The sequence below is a fragment of the Crinia signifera genome, chromosome 4, assembly GCF_055691185.1.
Source record: "Crinia signifera chromosome 4, ASM5569118v1, whole genome shotgun sequence".
Lineage (NCBI taxonomy): Eukaryota > Metazoa > Chordata > Amphibia > Anura > Myobatrachidae > Crinia > Crinia signifera.
The window spans coordinates 275,577,428-275,593,396 of NC_139220.1; the positions used below are offsets into that span (position 1 = coordinate 275,577,428).

At 47.3% G+C, this 15,969-nt stretch overlaps 1 protein-coding gene across 4 annotated transcripts in view; it reads left to right on the plus strand.

Moving 5' to 3' along the window:
- The window catches only part of NCAPH (non-SMC condensin I complex subunit H), a 49,187-nt gene that overhangs the window by 22,845 nt on the left and 10,373 nt on the right, over positions 1-15,969 (plus strand). For all 4 annotated transcript variants that reach the window (XM_083184601.1, XM_083184598.1, XM_083184597.1 and 1 more), the window contains exons 3-8: positions 454-544; positions 926-1,018; positions 1,394-1,532; positions 1,840-1,952; positions 13,549-13,738; positions 13,847-13,938. In XM_083184601.1, the coding sequence (XP_083040727.1) occupies positions 454-544; positions 926-1,018; positions 1,394-1,532; positions 1,840-1,952; positions 13,549-13,738; positions 13,847-13,938 (718 nt within the window). The remainder of the gene's footprint in view (positions 1-453; positions 545-925; positions 1,019-1,393; positions 1,533-1,839; positions 1,953-13,548; positions 13,739-13,846; positions 13,939-15,969) is intronic.

Genomic DNA, 15,969 nt, shown 5'->3' on the forward strand with positions numbered 1-15,969 from the left:
TCGCTAATTTATTCTCCCTCCAGGGGTGTCGTGGACACCCACGGAGGAAGAAAGTGTTGGGATTTCGGCGGTCGGGATTCTGAACGCCGGGATCCCGACCGCCGGGATTTTAACTGCATCCCCTTTATTGAATAGGTCGGAACCCCTACTGAACTATTCAAGTCCAAACTTGAACAAGTTTCCAACAAGACGGCAGTTTCAACTTCAATTGAATATACCCCATTGACTATTAATTTAAGTTGATTTGTCTGACTGGCCACTATTAGGAAGGTGTAATGCTGGTTCGGTGTAGCACGTGGTTTTGTCCATTAGAGAAAATTTGCTTCTGCGAGTGAACCAGAATCAAGCCCTGAGTTCTTCTTTTCTGAGCTCCTGTCCCAATGTTTCTGTCTCTGTCAATTGTTTTCTTTTATATGATCATGTTTAACTGATTGCAAGTCTTATTTGTCACAGGTCTGAGGCAATATCACTTCTGCTGCCCAAGCTCAGCAACGCACAGATCTCTGATCATTACTCTACCTGCATCAAGCTGTCCCAGGAGAACGTAAGTACTTTGCTGACATGACATTCTACTTTACGTATTTATGGAAATGCTCAGATTTGAAAGGGCTGCCCACATTTACCTCAGAAGTCTGTTACATGTCATCACTATCCTATTGAAGTGAATGAAGGCATCGATTATTTTCTATTGCTTACCATATATACTCGAGTATAAGCCTACTTTTTCAGAACATTTTTTATGCTGAAAAAAAGCCCCCCTCGGCTTATACTCGAGTGAGGGTCCCACTTGAGTCAATAAGTTTTCCCAGTTTTTTTGTTGTCAAATTAGGTGGCTCGGCTTATATTTGGGTCGACTTATACTCGAGTATATACGGTATGCTTTTTTCGAGTAGTGCCCTTTTCCAATGATTAATATCTTTTGCAGAGAATAACAACAAAGAATGCTTTCGGGCTGCACCTGATTGATTACATGGGAGATATTCTCAAGGAGAAAGACAGTGAACTCACTAACTTCAAGGTGAATACGTTTCTTATTTCTCTGCTCCTATAGGGCCCGATTCAGAGGTACATACAGTGTCCATGCGCAACTGTGACTTTGTTTGGAGTTGACTCACATACACGCGCACTTACCTTGGGAACATCAGACGCGATGTCTCGCCAGCTGTGTACGAATTCGCAATGGCTGCGACCACTTCATGCTCATTTTGTGAATAATCCCTCTCATCGCTAATTAATCACAGCATGTGTGTAGAGCATCTCAGCTGCATGTGCAGTAGCAAGAAATAATCGTTCCACTGTGCCCGACATCGATATTGCATGCACCTCTGAATCCGGGCACATCGTCCAGCCTCTCCATTTATCGGTATCTCATTCTTCATGCTCTTTTGTGTAGATTGCAGCTGGGACACTGGATGCTAGCGCCAAAATCTATGCAGTGCGGGTGGATGCGGTACATGCTGACGTGTACAAAGTATTGGGTGGACTTGGCAAAGAATCACAGGGACCAGAGCAAGCAGAGAACCAGGATGGTGGTATGTAATGGTGGCTGGAGACCACCCTTGCTAATGAATGGTTTACATAGAGAATGACTTTCAAGAAATGGTTGTTAGTCATCTTTCCTGAAGGTGATGAGATGACGATAAATACACAAAATGGTGGGATTCACACGCAAATCCTATTATTAGTTTAAGATAAAATATATATATATATATATATATATATATATATATATATATATATATATATATATATATTCTGTGTCCATCTGTTTCTCCTCTATTGTATTTGCTCTGGATAATATTGTATAATGCTTTCATGTATCATGTGTTGATTCTGCAGAAAATGGAGGCAAAGAAGCGGACAGTAGGAAGAGGAAAAGACAACATTCGGTGGAAACAATTGAACAGAATCTTAACAACATCACCCGCTCAGCGACAGAACGCAGCAATCAGGTGAGTCGGACTGTTGCCAAGACGCAGCTGGATACACGCACACAAAAAGATAGAAAATGATGAGTTTGTTGTAGGTGCACTTAGAGACCAGTGTTGTTGTTTTTTTTATGAATGATTATGTTCCCATGAAATATAATTGCTGTTCTTGACAGTTTACATAGTTTCATTATATTTTATTTACTGTTTCCAATGCAGAGAGACATGCTCCATAGTAGGAATACATATACTAATAGCCTAACATCAAACTTAACGGGACAATTATTAAACTTTCTAAAATAAAAAAGTGGAGAAGTTGCCCTTAGCAACCTATTGGCTTTTAGTAGTAGTAGTTTGTTTATTTATAAGGCGCCACAAAGTGTCCGCAGCGCTGTACATAGCAAACAAATTACAAGGTAACGTACAGGGTGTGTTGATAAAATACAGCATAAATAGGGTATAGCTGGTAGATGTAAAATCAGCATCAGTTCTGAAGTAGGTATCGAAATTGTCGAGGAGACTGAAGATGAAGTAGAGGAAGGGAAGAACAGGGCAGGAGCGCTGGTGAGGTAAAGAGGTAGGGTGAGTACGTGAGGAAGGAGGACCCTACTCATAAGAGTTAACAGACTAAAAGGAGGTGGGTGGACGAACGAAAAACCGTAGGATAAGCAGTAACGGATGGAGGGGTAGGGTAGGCAGGATAGGAGGAGCAAAAAAGGTTAGGAGGAGCGATAGGCTAGTCGGAAGAAGTTGCATTTAGCACTTATCAACCACATTCACTACAGTTGCCTCTCCCGTCAGTGTGCCGTAGTAAGAGCTTATGTGGTTTCTTTATAGTGGTGCAGAGCTTTGTTACAGTGAGTTATCTGCTTGTTATCCAAAGGAGAGTAACTTAGGGGCAGATGTTGTACTAATCACCTTATTCCATGTGATAATTGTGGGTAAGGGTAGATCGCAGTGCGGGGGACAAGGAGGGGATTATGGGCAGGCAGCACTGGGGTATAAAGGTGGTAAGGGTAGACAGCAGGTAGGGCAGCACTGGTGGCAAGGAGGGCATTATGGGCAGGAAGTGTTAGGATATGAAGGTGGTAAGGGTTGATAGCAGGGACAAGGAGGAGATTATATGCAGGCAGTGCTGAGGTATGAAGGTGGTAAGGGTAGACAGCAGGTCTGGTGACAAGGAGGGCATTATGGGCAGGAAGTGCTAGGGTATGAAGGTGGTAAGGGTAGATAGCAGTGCGGGTAACAAGAAGGGGATTATATGCAGGCAGTGCTGGGGTATAAAGGTAGTAAGGGTAGACCGCAGGTAGGGCAGTACTGGTGGCAAGGAGGGCATTATGGGCAGGAAGTGTTAGGTGGTAAGGGTAGGTAGCAGTACGGGGGACAAGGAGGGGATTATGGGCAGGAAGTGTTAGGATATGAAGGTGGTAAGGGTAGGTAGCAGTACGGGGGACAAGGAGGGGATTATGGGCAGGCAGTGCTGGGGTATAAAGGTGGTAAGGGTAGACAGCAGGTAGGGCAGCACTGGTGCCATTGAGGGGTTATGGGCAGGTAGTGTTAGGATATGAAGGTGGTAAGGGTAGATAGCAGGGACAAGGAGGGGATTATATGCAGGCAGTGCTGGGGTATGAAGGTGGTAAGAGTAGACAGCAGGTAGGGTGGCATGGAGGGGTTATGGGCAGGAAGTGTTTGGGTATAAAGGTGGTAAGGGTAGATAGCAGTACAGGGGACAAAAAGTGGATTATGGGCAGGCAGTGCTGGGGTATGAAGGTGGTAAGAGTAGACAGCAGGTAGGGTAGCACTGGTGGCATGGAGGAGTTATGGGCAGGAACTGTTTGGGTATGAAGGTGGTAAGGGTAGATAGCAGTACAGGGGACAAGAAGTGGATTATGGGCAGGCAGTGCTGGGGTATGAAGGTGGGAAGAGTAGACAGCAGGTAGGGCTGCACTGATGGCATGGAGGGGTTATGGGCAGGCAGTGCTGGGGGTAAGGGTATTAAGCAATGGTACTATGCATTACTATTACCCTAATGAAGTGTGAGCATATACATCATTTCAGTACTATTTTTCTGGAAAAATATGTCCAGGAACTCCGGGGGTGGGTTTAAAAAGAAATATATAGAAAGAGAGATGTATATATTGTATGTAGAAATGAAGGCACTCACAGGGGACTTTAAAATAAAACTTATCTTATAGAATGTACATTTTGGCCCAGAACAGGTTCAGGAACCCAGTTCCTGATCATATTTAATATGAGGTTCAGGAACTGAGTTTCTGCTGGTTCCTGCCGAAAGATAGCACTGCATAACTTGCAATTAGGGGATGAAGTGTTCATTATATATCCATGTAGTGTCGCTGTCTGCTGTAGTGCTTCTAGCACAGTGTGGTCTGTATATCAGCACTGGTATGCAAACCAGACCTGTGCTAGAACACCACAGCTGACAGTGACACCCCAGGCAGGGAAGAGGAACTGCATGGGTTTTCAAAGATGGTGGGTGCTAGAATGAACACTCCATGATTTACAAAACCATGGAAATGTAATGCTTTCCAAACCCACCAAATGTAAACCTGATGCCCATAGTCCATGCTCTCCTGCTTTCAGTGGCATGCTTACAGTTGTGCGTAAACAGTGATCAAGTAAAAGGGAGCCCCAGTGTCCCCTCACAACTGTTTTTTTCTATCATACCAATGGTGGTCACTGGGACAGTGGGGTGTGGGTGGAGCTTCAGCTACAGGCACCAAGAAGATTGACAATGTTTTTGTGCAGCCCAGGCTCCTCCTCCACGCCCCCTACAGGCTTCAGTTTTTTTTCTTGGTGCCTCAAGGCACAGGTACCAGGGGACAGGGCTCCGTGCCCTGTCAGACTTTTCATCATATTTTTAACTTATTTTTTCTACAAGATTGGGAGACAGCTTGCGTCAGCAGCGCTGCTCCCCTGTGGATGGAAACGGCACGCTGACTTTCACAGCCAGACCTGCCGTTTTTTCCTCACGACACGGAGGAAGCTGCACCCACCCACAGGTAAGCGGGTCCCTCTGAGGGACAGCCGTTCGCGGCGCACACCGCTAGCAGCTATGTCACCAGGGCATGGTGCAGCCCGGTGACCCTGGCAGTGGCACCCAGTTATTTCTGCGCGGCCACTAGACCACCAGGATGCCGCGCTGTGGAGCGCCATTTTGGCGCAGGGCACTGTTGGTTCCAGTGGAGGCGGGCCGAATCCACAGCTCCCCGCCTCCACTCTCAGAGCGGGCGCAGTCACTGTTTCCCGCCTGAGCTCAGCTTCTCCACGCCCTCGCAGCGTACAGTAAGCGCCATTACAGGACTTCACTGAGGGAGAAGCGCACCAGGTTTTCCTGCTCCTCTACACGCTACAGGACCAGGTTTTTCAGCAGCCCTCTGTACCACACTATATTAGCGCTGGTCAGAGAGTATCGTGTCTTGCTTTCTGTCCCCCATCTGAATATCCTTTTTGTGTCAGAGGGTGATAGTATACACTGTGTTTTTCATTGCATTAGTGTGTTTGTGAATTCTGTGAAGTATGTCACAGAAACCTTCCAAAGCTAAGCCTGTCAGGGAAACGCCTAAGCTGCACGCGTACACATGTACAAATTGTAAGGAAAATTATTCCTCTGTGCAAGACCAGGCTGGTATGTGTGAGCGCTGCTCTGCACAGGACCCCCTGGGGGGCCCCTCAGTCCCACAGGCAGTAGAGCCCAGTTGGGCTTCCACTCTTTCATCTGCCATGAAAGAGTTAGCGTCACAGTTAGCTGCATCCAGGGAGTCATCTCAGCCCCCACAGTCCGCTGTGATACCTGAACCTGCCTGGGTGCAGGGTTTCTCCTCCACCATTCAGGATTTAGTTCAGGTGTCGGCATCCTTACAATCAGGTTTGAGGGCCCCACCTAAGCGCAGAGCTCAGGCGCCAGTGGTAGCCCATAACTCAGATTCTGGTGATGACATAGCTGACCAGGACATGGTCGACACAGATGATGATGTCGACTTAGAGGAACCTGATAAGGAGGAAAGAATGACCCAAACCAGGGTGGATTCTTTAGTTAAAGCGGTTAGGATGTCCCTTAACATAGAGGACTCCCAAGCCTCAGCGCCTGACGCCCTTCACTTCAAAAAGAAGAAGAAGAAATTAGCCATCTTCCCTTCAAATTCAGATTTAGAGGAAGTTTTGTCAGAAGCATGGCAACACCCGAATAAAAAGTTTCTGGTTTCAAAACGCCTTATTTCCTTCTTCCCGTTTGCACAGGCAGACCGGCAGAAGTGGGAGACTCCCCCGCAGGTAGATGCACATGTAGCTCGCCTGGTAAAGGCAACCACCCTTCCCATTCCTACGGTGGCTTCTCTTAAAGACCCCACTGATAGGAAGATTGAACACTGCCTCAAGGCAGTATTCACCAATGCAGGAGTCTCAGCCAGACCGGCCATGGCCTCGGCATGGGTTGCTAAGGCTATAGGCGCATGGGCAGACAGTCTGCAGGATCAAATTACCTCAGGTACAAGGCGTTCTGAATTGCTATCCACAGTAGACCTAATCAGAGAAGGCGCCACATATTTGGAAGAGGCAGCAGTGGATGCAGCTGCGTTGTCTTCTAAAATTTCAGCCTCATCAGTAGCAGCTCGGCGCGCTCTCTGGCTGCGTACATGGAACGCTGATTCCGAGTCAAAAAGGGCCCTAGAAGCTTTGCCCTTCACAGGCGAGGTCCTTTTTGGCCCCGAGTTGGACAAGATTGTAACCACAATAGCCACGTCCAAAACGGCTTTCTTGCCCTCAGCACCAGCAAAGCCAAGATCCCAGTCCTTTTGGTCCTTCCGACCTCAGGGGAGGCCCAGGGGTCAGCCCTCTTCGAGAGCTCAGCCCTCTACAAAGCGTTCTTCGGCCTCCAAGCCAAAACAGTCCTGGGCAGGACGCCGTCAGGCCCCTAAGCAGACAGACAAGCCCGCAGCATGAGGGGGAGGCGGCTCACCAGGGCTTACCGGTGGGCGGTCGCCTGTTGTTTTTTGCCGAGATTTGGCAAGCCACATCCACCGACAGGTGGGTGAACACCATAATTGCTCAGGGATACTCCCTCTCCTTTCAGGGTCGCCCTCCAGCTCGGTTCTTCACAACAGGCACCCCCTTGGACCCGGGGAAAGCAAGGGCATTGTCCAGCTCTGTAGGCTCCCTGCTAACAGCAGGGGTGATAATACAGGTCCCGCCTTCTCAGCGAGGGACAGGTTTCTACTCAAGCCTGTTCCTGGTAGGGAAGCCGGACGGATCTTACAGACCCATCCTCAATCTAAAAGGACTAAACGAGTATCTCAAGGTACCCAGGTTCAGGATGGAGTCTCTCAGGTCCATCCTTCAGGCCCTGGAACCAGGGGACTTCCTAGCATCCCTGGACATCCAGGATGCTTACCTGCATGTGCCAATAAGGGCAGACAGCCAGCGCTTCCTAAGGTTCGCGATCAGGGACTGCCACTACCAGTTTGTTGCACTGCCTTTCGGATTATCAACAGCCCCGAGGATCTTTACAAAGATCATGGCTGTAATGGCAGCAACACTCAGGACCCAGGGGGTACGTCTGTTACCATACCTGGACGATCTCCTGATCTTAGCCCAGTCCCAAGAGACTCTCCAAAGGCATCTCAAGCTCACAGTGTCCCTCCTTCAGAGGCACGGGTGGCTCATAAACTGGAGGAAGTCCACCACTACCCCATCTCAGAGGATGGTGCACTTGGGAGCCTTGATAGACACCAGGGCCCAAAAGGTATTCCTTCCGGAGGACAAAAGAGTGGCTCTAGGAGATCTCCTACTCTCCTTTTTGAAACAGCGCAGGGTCTCAGTACATCAATGCATGAAGGTCCTAGGAAAGCTGGTGTCATGCTTCGACATGGCAGAATTTGCCCAGTTCCATTCCCGTCAGCTCCAGAGGGAGATGCTACGCCACTGGAACCGCTCCAGAACAAATCTCAAAACACAGACCTTTGTTCTATCCAGGCAGACGCGTCTATCCCTAAGTTGGTGGATCACTCCACACAACCTACAAAAGGGACGCCAGTTTGTCATCCCCCAATGGATGATCCTGACAACGGACGCCAGCCTCAGAGGTTGGGGGGCGGTCCTGGCAGAACACTCCTTCCAGGGACGGTGGTCAGGGGAAGAAGCAAAACTCCCTATAAACATTCTAGAACTAAGGGCGATCCTCAGGGCTCTACAGAGTGCAGGACCACTGGTTCACTCCAGACCAGTGAAGGTTCAGTCAGACAATGCCACAGCGGTGGCATATGTCAACCACCAGGGAGGGACCAGAAGTTCAGCGGCGATGAGGGAGGTATCCTCGATCCTCAGTTGGGCAGAACGCCATCTGATGGCCTTATCAGCGGTCCACATTCCCGGGGTCCAGAATTGGGAGGCCGACTTTTTAAGTCGCCAAGACATTCAGTCAGGAGAATGGGCTCTCCACGAAGAAGTCTTCCAGGAGCTGGTGGCCAGGTGGGGACTCCCACAGATAGATCTCATGGCCTCGAGATCAAACAAAAAGCTCCAGTGTTACGGGGCTCGCACCAGAGATCCACAAGCTTGCCTAGTGGACGCGCTCTCAGCCCCATGGCCATTCTCCCTGATTTACATATTCCCTCCTGTAGCCCTTCTTCCAAGAATCATCAGGCGCCTCAAGCAGGAGCATGCCACAGCAATTCTTCTGGCCCCCAATTGGCCTCAAAGGGCCTGGTACACAGACCTTCAGGAAATGTCCATTCAACCTCCCTGGATTCTACCAGCCCGTCCAGACTTGCTGTCACAAGGACCATGCCTTCACCCCAACCTGCACAGCCTTTCTTTGACGGCGTGGCTCTTGAGACGGAAATTCTAAGAGCAAAAGGTTTCTCCTTACCGGTCATTAAGACCATGATCGCAGCAAGAAAACCAGCCTCTTCCAGAGTCTATTATAGAGTATGGAATGCTTTTTTCGGCTGGTGCGCGGAAAGAAACCTCACCCCGCGGGAGTTTAGTTTAGCCAGAATCCTGGCCTTTTTGCAAACAGGCCTAGATTTAGGCCTCAAGCTATCTTCTCTAAAGGTTCAGGTGTCGGCCCTTTCAATACTGTTTCAAAGGAAACTGGCCGCACGGATGGCAGTCCGTACATTCCTGCAGGGGGTCCTCCACATTCAGCCCCCCTTTATACCCCCAATTCAACCATGGGATCTAACCGTGGTTTTATCGGCTCTACAACATCCTCCGTTTGAACCGCTTGAGTCAATAGATCTCAGGTGGCTAACATGGAAGGTTGTTTTTCTGTTAGCTATAGCCTCGGCCAGGCGGGTTTCAGACCTATCAGCCCTGTCACATGCTTCTCCTTATTTAGTGTTCCATTCGGACAGGGCAGTTTTGCGGACTCGTAAGGAGTTCCTTCCAAAAGTTGTGTCCAAGTTTCATATTAATCAGGACATTGTTGTACCTGCGTTTTCTCCGTTGGAAGACTCTTTGGAACTTGTTTCTCTAGATGTTGTGAGATCTCTGAAAGTTTATGTTTCCAGAACACAAAGCATTCGTAAGACTGAGACGTTGTTTGTCTTATATGATGCTAACAAGCGAGGTTGGCCTGCAACAAAGCAGACGTTGGCTCGCTGGCTGCGGTTAACAATCAAACAGGCTTATTTATCCTCAAATAAGCCAGTCCCTTCTTCCATCAGGGCCCACTCCACCCGTTCGGTTGGGGCCAGTTGGGCTGCTCACCAGGGAGCCTCTGCAGAACAATTGTGTCGCGCAGCCACTTGGTCTTCACCTCATACCTTTATCAAATTTTACCAATTCGACACGTTCGCCTCAGCAGACTCTGCTTTTGGGCGCCGTGTCCTCAGTGCAGCTCAGGTGCGTCCCCTCCCGTAAAGGGACAGCTTTGGGACGTCCCACTGTCCCAGTGACCACCATTGGTATGATAGAAAAAAGGGGATTTTGGTCCTACCTGTAAAATCCTTTTTTCTGAATCCATGGTGGACACTGGGCGCCCACCCTAACGCACTAATCTGGGTGTATACGTTACTCTCTGGAACCTTACACTTCCACGATAGCTAGGTTTCCTTTTTTCCTTTCTCTTCCTCTTCCTGTTCCTTGCGGATAAGCTGTTGAACAAACTGAAGCCTGTAGGGGGCGTGGAGGAGGAGGAGCCTGGGCTGCACAAAAACATTGTCAATCTTCTTGGTGCCTGTAGCTGAAGCTCCACCCACACCCCACTGTCCCAGTGTCCACCATGGATTCAGAAAAAAGGATTTTACAGGTAGGACCAAAATCCCCTTTTTTTTTTCTAAAATTGACAAAACCATGCTGCACTGCTGGTACGGCAGATGTAACATGTGTAGCAGGAGTTAGATTTGAGGGAGTTATTTTGTTTCTGTGTAGGGTAGATACTGACTACTTTATTTTGCACTGCAGTTTAGATTTCAGTTTGAATACCCCCACCAAATATAACTCTCTGCACATGTTACATCTGCCCCACCTGTAGCACAGCATGGTTTTGTCTATTTGAGAAAAAAAAGTGCTTTGCAATACATGCTTATTTTGTCTGGGAGTTTAAGGGAAATCATTGATGACATTTTGTCGTTTACGTGTCTGGTGTGTACATAGAATACGTGTGTGTACAGTGAAGTAATTAGCAAGGACAGTGTTAAGTTTAGCTTAAATGAGAGTAGATGAGCATATTGGCTATTAGATGTTTTGAAAAGTAGAGAAGATCTAATCAAACTTTAGTTGCCAAAAAAAACAAAACTTGCCTTCCACTTGTGCGTTCTACAGTATCTAACATTCCAACTAAAACTCTTGAAAATGAAAACCATCAAATGTAAGAATCCTTGGTTGTGTTTGATGAATTGAAAAATATCACTTTTTGGAAAACAAAATTCAGATTCTTAAATATTTTATAGTTCTACATTTTTTAATTGTTTGTGGCTGATCTCTTAACAGCTTTACACACTGGGCCGTATTCAATGCAGCCGGCGAGGGGGTTGAATGGCAGGGATCGCCGAAAACAAGCGATTTTCACCTGCTCGCTGTCACTGCTCGTAAAAATCATTGATACACCCCATTGTAATAAATCAATGAAAACTATATGTAAAGTGCAAATTATCCAAAACCTTTCATTGGTGTCAGAACTGTACCCTGTTGTTCCCCCTTTTTAGTATTGCAATGAAAATAGGGGAGAACTTCAGATAAAGCAACAGATTGTAGTTCTAGCCTTACCTGGTGTTTGGTCCCCTAGGAATTTGGATTCTCCAATCTTTAAATGTTGTTCTTCTATCAGATTTCCATCCAGCATACTACAGAATTGTGTAGGATGGATGATTCGCTTGTCTTCTAAGGCTGACTTGTTTTTTAGGGACAGCGATCTATTCGCATTCCTTAGAAATGGGGTTAAAATCGCCCCATGTTTATGCCCCTTAAGAGGTTCTCTATTGTGTGTTAAATATTAAAGGTTGAATATAACACTATATAAATCTCTGGAATCTCGTGCCATTAGCAAACTCCTGTTACTGTGTATTTTTGTGTGTTGTAATATAGTTGTGAGTTTGAGTCTGCGCCTCACATATTTGTAACTTACTTAGATCCCATCCGATATATGTACACAATAGAGATCAAAGATCATGTATAAAAATACTATTATAACATAGATTCAGCGCAGGATCCATCTCTCCTGTAGCTTTTTTCAATTTCATTAAAGATAAGTGCTGCGCAATCCCATTAGTATGACCTGGTTGTCAACAAGGAGAATAATCTAGTAAAGGACAATTGTGTTTAGTTTTAATGGTACTTGTGTAGTTTCATGGCAGCACTTACGTAGCCAGCGACGTGGATAGTGGGGGTATGAACAGGTCAGGAGGACGTGTACCGCGTCACCTCACGTGCGTCTCGGGCAGATGGAGCACCTCTCTGCCGGTGCCCGCATAATCGCCTCTCCGCCGGCGTCCACCAGCGCAGTATGGTGACTATGCTGCCTGACAGGGACACTACGCTGACTACGCAGGGCTGCCGCTGGGACACTACGCTGACTACGCAGGGCTGCCGCTGGGACACTACGCTGACTATGCAGGGCTGCCGCTGGGACACTACGCTGACTATGCAGGGCTGCCGCTGGGACACTACGCTGACTATGCAGGGCTGCCGCTGGGACACTACGCTGACTATGCAGGGCTGCCGCTGGGACACTACGCTGACTATGCAGGGCTGCCGCTGGGACACTACGCTGACTATGCAGGGCTGCCGCTGGGACACTACGCTAGGCAGCCGTTGGGCTACACTGACAACGTAGCTTGGCCTACACTGAAAACGTAGCTTAGCCCGCCACCATGAAACTACACAAGTACTGTTTTAATAAATCAAAACTGCCATTATAAGATGGCAAATGCATTAATCAAATAAATAGCTAAATAAATAAGTAAATTGTGGTAATTTCATTTACTTTTTTGTTAATCAAAAAATAGAATTCACTAGTTTCCCCATTCATATTTCAGTGGGAGTTTCCATTGTGATCACGAAAAGCCCCATCTGTATATAACAATGAACCATTCGCTCCCCAACGATTGTTCGGATACATTTCTTTTACATCCAAATTTGTATTTATTTGTCTGAATGACCATATTAGTTTTCCAGTGTTTGGGAGCATGTGTACTGGAGACCAGTATGCTCCCATACATCATCAGATATTTGTTCACACCAGATATATTGGACAGATAAATCTTTTGGTGTGTACCCAGCTTTAGCCATCAAGTTTTCCTATCAGGGCGTGATTTGATGATTTGTGTGTGTGGAAGCTTGTGGTATAATTACTGCGAATGGTGGTACACTAGCCCACCATTCGCAAGTCACGTACGTTCGCAATGGCTGCGAATGGATGTTTTACATAAACATCCATTCGCATGTCACTGGGACCGTCCCACATCTTTCGATGGTCGCTGACCATCAAAAGATGTGGAAGGAGCAGGCATATGTAAGGTTGCTCTGAGTAACCTTACATATGCGTGTACGATCGGTGGGAAGTGGGCGGGCAGCTAAAATCCGGTGATGTCAGCTGCCCGCCCCCCGCATGTCCGTCATGGGCTCATTAGCATGCAAATGCCCATGAAGCGCTAGGCATTCCCATATGCTAATAGCCAGCCCCTTCCCCCGCCCTCTGCCCACAAAGTTTGTTTGCCGTGTGTGCATGCGCAAAGCGCTAACATTGGTCACGTGCGACCAGACCTGAATGTGACTGCTTGGATAGTAAAGTATGAAAACCACCCGTTTTGAATAAAAAAAAAAAAAAAAACTAATGTTGACCTTTTTCATGGCAACCTCTTGCATGTGTTGACTCTTTGACCACGTCGTCCTAAGGTATGTTTACTTTTTGTTCATGTGTTGACGAATAATGGTTGACCTGCCACCCGCTTTGTGTGATAGTTGACTGATTACTGCATTATACAGCTAGTTATTAAGGTTCTCTGAATAATTGCTGTTGTATTATGGCACCAGTGTATTATGTGTGATAACAGGCCTGCTGTATACTGCTAGAAAAGCTGCTGCAGGCTGAGGTGTCTCCTGGGAAATGCTGCCCGTCCTGCCAAAGCTGACTGATGTTTTTTTTTCTGAAATCTACCTGCAGGTTGACCCCCTCTTCCAGAAAGCGGCTGCCTCATTTGATGAATGCAGCACTGTGGGCGTTTTCCTCAGCACACTCCGCTGTTCCGATTACCACAGTGAGCTGCACTTTGACAATTACGTTATCCCATTATCCACCATTGAAGAGGAAAAACCTCCAGCTCCTGAGTCTGTGGACATTACTGAACTGAAACGTATGTCGCTACCATATTTACCTATTTTGTGTTTCTAAGGAAATGTTTTCCCAATAAAATAAAAATGGAGAATTATAAAAATTGATGCTATGTTCTCTGTTTTTGCAGCACTTGTGGTGACCTGTGTAGAGAAGCATCCGCTGTGCCCCTCACTGGCTAAATTCCGCTTGATGCAGCTGGGCGGTGATGTCAGAGATGAGGTAACGCTCCTGTATACCTTTTGTAGTAGTTATATCACCATACTGCGGCTGCCTGTATGTCTGGTACTATTGTGTAGGAGAAAACAAAGTGTCCTATCGGTCTCAATGTGTTGCTACCTCTAACAATGTTGGATTTCTCTGCATCCACAGTGCGCCCAGGGCTCAAAACCATTTAATCACTATATTAAACATTCAACAGCGATTTTATATATGCCTCCTAATTTAACCGTGCTTGTGTATTTCCCTCAGTCTGCTAGTTACTAGCTCTGCTATGTATTGTCTCTCCTCTTTTTGTTTCTTTGTTATTGAAAAACCTTCAATAAAAATGCTCAAAAAATATAAAAAGGAACTGCCTACACAATTACTGTCATATGTGAATGGCTGGCTTGAAGTTAATTGTTCTCTAGATAAAGCCGAAGTCACATTCAAAGTCTGTCTGCTGAACTGCTGTCCTTGGTTGCTAACTAAACTTGCCTCCAAAGTCTGATTTTGATTATTTATGTAGCAAATCGCAGTGCTTTACAGAGACACAGCCTTCTACAAGCACGGGCGTGTGCACGGTTTTAGTGTGCAGACCAGTAATACTGTTCGTTTGTACAAGGCACTAGATACATGTAACAAAGTACTGCACTTCTCTTGTATTGCATTCTTCCCTTGTATTGCATTTGTTCTTGACAAGGTGAAGAGCTCAGGGAGCCATTCCTGTCTAGAATAGCCATCACCGAGTGTTTTACTTTCCCTGCTACTACTGAGGCAGGGACACTGGGAGAGATGAGGAATACTTTCCCTGCTACTACTGAGGCAGGGACACTGGGAGAGATGAGGAATACTATCCCCGCTACTACTGAGGCAGGGACACTGGGAGAGATGAGGAATACTTTCCTTGCTACTACTGAGGCAGGGACACTGGGAGAGATGAGTAATACTTTCCCTGCTACTACTGAGGCAGGGACACTGGGAGAGATGAGGAATACTTTCCCTGCTACTACTGAGGCAGGGACACTGGGAGAGATGAGGAATATTTTCCCCGCTACTACTGAGGCAGGGACACTGGGAGAGATGAGGAATACTTTCCTTGCTACTACTGAGGCAGGGACACTGGGAGAGATGAGGAATACTTTTCCCGCTACTACTGAGGCAGGGACACTGGAAGAGATGAGGAATACTTTCCCTGCTACTACTGAGGCAGGGACACTGGGAGAGATGAGGAATACTTTTCCCGCTACTACTGAGGCAGGGACACTGGAAGAGATGAGGAATACTTTCCCTGCTACTACTGAGGCAGGGACACTGGGAGAGATGAGGAATACTTTCCTTGCTATTACTGAGGCAGGGACACTGGGAGAGATGAGGAATACTTTCCCCGCTACTACTGAGGCAGGGACACTGGGAGAGATGAGGAATACTTTCCCCGCTACTACTGAGGCAGGGACACTGGGAGAGATGAGGAATACTTTCCCTGCTACTACTGAGGCAGGGACACTGGGAGAGATGAGGAATACTTTCCCTGCTACTACTGAGGCAGGGACACTGCGAGAGATGAGGAATACTTTCCCTGCTACTACTGAGGCAGGGACACTGGGAGAGATGAGGAATACTTTCCCCGCTACTACTGAGGCAGGGACACTGGGAGAGATGAGGAATACTTTCCCCGCTACTGAGGCAGGGACACTGGGAGAGATGAGGAATACTTTCCCTGCTACTACTGAGGCAGGGACACTGGGAGAGATGAGGAATACTTTCCTTGCTACTACTGAGGCAGGGACATTGGGAGAGATGAGGAATACTTTCCTTGCTACTACTGAGGCAGGGACACTGGGAGAGATGAGGAATACTTTCCTTGCTACTACTGAGGCAGGGACACTGGGAGAGATGAGGAATACTTTCCTTGCTACTACTGAGGCAGGGACACTGGGAGAGATGAGGAATACTTTCCCTGCTACTACTGAGGCAGGGACACTGGGAGAGATGATGAATACTTTCCCTGCTACTACTGAGGCAGGGACACTGGGAGAGATGAGGAATACTTTC